This window comes from Morone saxatilis, unplaced genomic scaffold, assembly GCF_004916995.1.
Source record: "Morone saxatilis isolate NCDOM2014 unplaced genomic scaffold, NCSU_SB_2.0 Contig17, whole genome shotgun sequence".
NCBI classification, from domain to species: domain Eukaryota; kingdom Metazoa; phylum Chordata; class Actinopteri; family Moronidae; genus Morone; species Morone saxatilis.
This window is the reverse complement of record NW_023339729.1, coordinates 28,127,560-28,133,758: the sequence shown is the minus strand read 5'-3', so window position 1 is coordinate 28,133,758 and position 6,199 is coordinate 28,127,560. Positions and strand designations below refer to the sequence as shown.

The window sequence follows — 6,199 nt, the reverse complement described above, 5'->3', positions numbered from 1 at the left end:
TTCCCTCATTACAGAGCACCAAATGTGGATTAATCCGCCGCTGAAAATAGTCCCCAACAGACGCACTGTTTCCTCCTGTTTGTTTTGATTAAAAGCTCCAGTGAGCAGTGTTTTAAGGAAATTACTGAACCTGTTTATGAACCAGGGATCCTGGAGGTGAGAGACACAAACAGGAAGTCACAAAGTCCTGAGAGACACATCGTTGGTTTGGTTTTGGTCTTTTTATGGGGTCTGATGAAAATTAGAGTAATGTCAACCTTATTCTTTGCACACACAGTGAAATACTGACTATGAACTCTATAAACTAGGGATGCACCAGATGGATTTTCTTTCAGCTGGCCGATACCGATAATTTCACATTTTGTACTTAAACAGTTTTGGAAGGCTGAAGGGTCTTTTCAGACGGCGAGCGACTCTCCACGAGTAAACGCCAGGCGCTCTACGTGTGGCGATCCTTGTCTTCGATGCCAACCAGAGTTACTGTCACAGTTATTGTTTACAGCTAAAGTTAGTCCAAACGCTTAAATCTTAATCTTATTTTAAATTAACACTGATGAAACTCACAAACAACAAGGATCAGTCTTTCATCTACGACCGTCGGGGTTCCCACGCATCCTGGAAAACCTGTACATTTTAGTCTCCCAGTCATGGAAACACCTGGAATCAAAATGACCAAATATCCTGGAAATAATCTGTGTTGTCCTGGTGGTCACTGATCTAATTAACGTCAGAGAAAAACTGAAGTCAGTTTGGAAAGCAGAAAAAATCCTTTAAACAAGAGTAAGTGCTGTCCTGTATTGTCAAGAAAAACATCTGGAAAAGGTCCTGGAAAAGGATTTCTCCAAAAGAGCGGGAACCCTGAACAGTATCAGAATGAATTAGGAGGCTCGTCAATCGCTTCCCGTCTGTAAAGACCTGTAAGTGTAGTGAGAAAAGATGGCTGGTTTAATAGACCAAAGCTCAAATCTAACTGACATCACTGTTGTTACGACGACAACAAACAACAAACAACAACAAACAACAGCTGTGACTGAAGTTCATCAAAAGACTTCATACTTTGGCTCTTACAGAACATAAAACCAATCAAACGTTTTGCATAAGAATTCAAAATCATTGATCTTTTATTATCTTTATAGACAACCATCATTGTGCATCCCTGAAGAAATCGGGCCCCTCGTGGGCGCCACACGTCCCCTAATGTGCGATAGGACGGACGCTGTCAGAGACTGTGAATCACGCCACATGAAGCGGCCGATCCTCTGCTGTACTCCCCCGCCGGTCTCGTGGTGATCACAACCGTACGATTAACTTTTACAACCGATATTCTGCGAGACATTGACCTTCATTTAAAGACGAATCTGGCAGTTTAAAGGGAAACGTAATCCAGAAACTGAATTCCTTCTTTTTATATTTTTGTTTGGGTGTTTTTTTTATCCACCTTATTCTTCTGTTATGCTGTTTTCCTTTTATCACACACTAAGTGCTATAATTGGTTGTAATAAGATCCAGATGGTCTCGAGGACGACCCTGTGACTCTTACAACCGAGTGACTGTATTTAGTTCAAATGTAATTAATAAGAGGCTGTTTAGTTTGAGCCACAAAGAAAGAAATCAGTCATTTTCTCTTCTTTGCTACTTTTTCTGGGCTCCTGATGTGACGGGACCACGAGATGGTAAATCGAGGAGGAACTGACTGTTTTTTGTCTTTCACATTTGACATTTGTGGTTTTGGTCTACGCTAGCGGCTCTATAGAGGAGCGTCACTGAGCTCTCAACTATTCCTAAATGTGCTTCAGACATTCACGTTCCTCACTGGATGAACTGTAGTCACTCATCGCTTCAGTGGTTGAAGTTCGGGTACTCACAAGGTGGAAAGAAAAGGTCAAAATTGAATCAGCAGGCAGGTTAAGATTAAAAATGCTGGTTACTACAAGTCCCATAATGCAACTTGGTACCATCTTATGTTAAAACCCTTTCTGCCTGGTTACTGTCTGTCTTTTAAACTTTTTAAGTCCTCCACTAACCTCGGTCGACTTTCTCCTTTCCTGTATTCTTTCTCCCAGGATGGTGAAGTCACAACTCGCCCTCCTCTTCCTCTGATCTTACCCTGACATTCTTACACTGACCCGAACCAATCTCACTCCTCACGCCTGAAGCTAACCGATGAAGGCAACGAGAACCAGCCAATCAGAGGCGGAGCAGGGCGAGTTGTGACTTCACCATCCTGTGGAAGAACAATGTGGTGGGTGGGGCTTAGGGAGGGTTAATTGTGTAAAACTGCCACCCACATCTCTTCATCACTTTACTGCTCTAACATAATAAAACCTTCTCACATACGTTACCAAAGACCCTCACTTTATAATCCTCATGACCATTACAGGCTCATAAAGCTGCTTGCGTAGCGTAGCTGACGTAAAATAACGGCGTTGTTGCACGTTGAGTAAAGTTTCCCCTCGAATCGTCTCTCATTTTAAAACTGATGCCAAACCAACACAGTGCTAAATATGGACCTTTAAGACATGTTGTCTTCTCCAGACAGCCATACGAAAGGGCAACAGAGAACTATAGATGCTGGACTGTTTGTTTTCTTTCTGTTTAAAGTGTCAATGTTTGAATTACAGTTGCATTATTGTAGTTTATTTATTGCTCAGTGCAACATTATGGGGTTGGGTTTGCTCAAGTTTTGTTTCATGTTGCGACTGCAATGGATGCAATCAATCTCAAGGATATTAAGGGAAATCCATGTGTACTATGAAGGTGATTTTATATTTGAATGTAGTAATTAAGAACGGCACCCAAACCTTTGTTTGCTTGTTTTTATTATCAATAAAATATTATTTTGAACATTAGTTGTGTGTTTGTTTTTATTTAATAAATGATATACATATATATTTGATAATCTGTGGTTAACAGGAATATATTGGAGGTTAAATTAACTTTAAATTGGATGACAGACCTCTTTTTGCTCATTTATGGGTGGTTGATATATTAATATTAATAATAATAGTTTTTTTTTCAAATTGTCCAAGTGGTCCTCATTTTTACTCGTGTTTGACTTACATACATATAAAAAACAAATATAGTCTACACAATCTATGAAAAAAGTTATTTTTAAACACAAATCATATTTTAGAGATTTAAATACTATTTTTTTGTTTTTATTTTTTGGTTCTGGTATCTTAGTATTAAATTTATTATTTTAAATTACAGTTTGCTTTCTCACTATTTGGTCTCATTGATAAAATATCACCACAATGAAATAATAATATTGATAATGAAACATGTAATTCGCTGTATTTTCATAAAAGTAGAAGATAATGTTTATGGTCACTCGGAAATCCGATTATTTTTCCGGTTCCTGGAACGCAGCATGCTCGCCGCTTGTTGCCTAGCAACCGTCAACGCCGCGAGTTGATTCCAACGTGGGAATCCGCGGAGAGAAGTGACGTCAAGCTACGAGCTAATGCTGAACACTACATCCGGTCTCCAGCTTCAAAATAAAAGCCGGAGAGCGCCAATGTGAACGTTTCACAACAGTTTGCTGCGAAAATGTGGAACAAATGCGCAAAATGATGTTGAGACATAAACTATTTTAACGTTTTTATATTTATCAAACACCCGCGGTCTCCAGAATGTGTTTGTTCTCTTCCTGTATTATTAAATAAATGTATTATTATTCCTAAACGCCTTTACTCTGAAGGGTGTGTTCGCTGTGTCTCCGGTAAATGCGTCCGGATGACAGGTTGCTGTTTTCTCTTGAACGTTATGATCGTTATTACATTCAACTGCCAACCTCCGGGATTACCGCCGCCGACCTTACCGGCAGTTTAACGCCTCCTTTACACACTTCACAGGTTGTATTCCCGCTGTTAATGGAGCCGGTGCTCGGTAAATAACAGCGCTTTAAACATGGACGCAGCGGCGGGAGTTTAAGTTTGATAAAGGAGCTAACGGCAGCTTAACTTTTAATAATTAACGGCTGCGGAGAAAGAAAGAAAGAAAGAAAGAAAGAAAGAAAAAGAAAGAAAGAAAGATGTCGGAGGAGAACATCAGCCTGTATGACTTGTTGAACTTATCCATCGGGACTCCGCAGAAAGGAGCCGTGAACTTCGGAGCCCTGCACGTCCTCCTGCACGCCATCCTCCGGCAGCTGGACATCCGAGAGCTGAAGACCCGCTGGAGGGACTCTGCTCCCGGGGAGGGACCGCCCGATGCTCTGGTGTGTGTCCGACAGCAGGAGCAGGAGGAGCAGGAGGAGGAGGAGGAGGAGCAGCGGGAGGTTCAGCCCGGGATGGAGCTCCAGGAGCGGATACCGTCCTCCTCCTCCCCGACCTCCTGCTCCTCCGGCCCCGCGGCGGGCGGCAGGTGGAGCCTCCGCTCCCGCATCCAGAGCTGCGAGGACGACGTGTCCAAGGTGAGAGCTTATAACAACTTATATAACAACTTTAATTCAATTAAAGGAGGTTTTTATTTCATATTCTCTGCAGCAAAAGTTATGTTTATATTCCTTAAATGTTTTTATCGCATAAAAACTAGACTTTTAGCTCTTAAAATGGCAGAAATCTGCAAAACAAACATATTATTATTACTTATTACACTTTTTATGACTCAATAGAAGTCATATATCAACTTTAATTCAATTAAACAAGGTTTATTTTTATTGTTCACTGCAACAAAAGTCATTTTTATATTAAAAACTAGACTTTTATCTCTTAAAATGGCCAAAATCTGCAAAACTTGTTATTAATATTATTATATACAACGAGGTTAGAACAATTATTGTCAATAAAAGTCATATATCAACTTTAATTCAATTAAACGAGGTTTATTTTTAGTATTTACTGAACCAAAAGTCATAATCCTCAAATGTCTAAACTTTAATCTCTTTCTCAAATCAAATATTATTTATTTTATGTCACTTTATGTTTCTGCTCCAACTGTAAATGCTACTTAATGTTCAGTGTTAATAATAGTCCAGTAATGTAATATATAATGAGTATATATATATATTTATATTTATATTTATAAGTAGAGATAAGATAAGATATAAGCTTTACTACATTTTAGTCTATAACTCAAACTTATTTAATGACAAATACAATAATGTAAAAAGACAAATGAACAGTTTTTACATCAAACTTTAACACTTTCTTACTCAAACAATTAATCAGCAGATAAAATGTTAAAATGAGTTCAGGTAAGTTCTCCGGAGGCCACACCCCCTCGCCGTGACGTCACCACAGGTGTTTTTACTTTTGTGAAATGATGAAAAACGCCTGCTGTGACGTCACTGATCTTTTTTTTTTTTTTTTAAATCAACACGCCACTAACTTCTGGTGCATGCTGGGACTTTTACAACAGCAGGTGTACCTGAGAGCACCTGCGCTCCTCAAGACATCATTTTACGCGAACTTTTCCAGGATTTTCCAGGATTTTCCAGGGATTTTGCCAGTGGTTTCCAGGATTTTCCAGGGAAGTTTCCAGGGTTTTCCAGGAGTTTCCAGGACAGCACAATGAGCCAGCAGCTCGGGTTCAGACTAAATATGCACCTGTAGGTTTAACGTGTGAGATGCAGTAAAACTCCAGGATATCTGGTCATTTTAATCAATTTCCAGGCTCTAAATGTCCCAGTTTTCCAGGTTTTCCAGGTTTTCCAGGATGCGTTCGGGGCCTTGAGACTGCCAGAGACTGCCAGAGCTTCCTGTCTCCCCTCGCTGGCGTTTCAGCGGCGCATTAATGGGCCGCTGACAGAGCGGAGGACAATAGGAGACGGGCGACACCCTGACATCTCAAATGACCTCGTTCAGGTTTCTGTCACTTCCTAAAGACGACGAGGATCTTCAGCCTCAAACGCACCGCGGAGGGCAGGGGGTGGTGTGTTCAAGGAGCCGCTGTTTTATGGGACATTTTCTAGACTTTCTCTCCCTCTCTCCCCCTCCCTCCCTCCCTCCCCCCTCCCTCTCTCATCAAGCTGGTTCATCATTCCTGCTGCTGTCTCGGGTAAATATTGCCTTAACATGGTGCTTGGCATGTACGCTGATACTCTCTCTTGCTGCATTCCTATGGCTTCAGGCCTCTGTCGACACACCCACACGCTTACCTCCTCCACGTCTGTGTTATTAGTGTGTGCATGCGTGTATGGTCATTAGTACCTATTGCATCGGTTTCCTGCTGCAGCAGAAGCTTCAGGTCGTCCACA

At 41.0% G+C, this 6,199-nt stretch overlaps 1 protein-coding gene across 1 annotated transcript in view; it reads right to left on the bottom strand.

Moving 5' to 3' along the window:
- The window catches only part of si:ch211-79m20.1, a 37,722-nt gene that overhangs the window by 22,779 nt on the left and 8,744 nt on the right, over positions 1-6,199 (bottom strand). The window contains exon 3 of the mRNA XM_035660388.1: positions 6,153-6,199. Coding sequence (XP_035516281.1) covers positions 6,153-6,199 — 47 coding nt within the window. The remainder of the gene's footprint in view (positions 1-6,152) is intronic.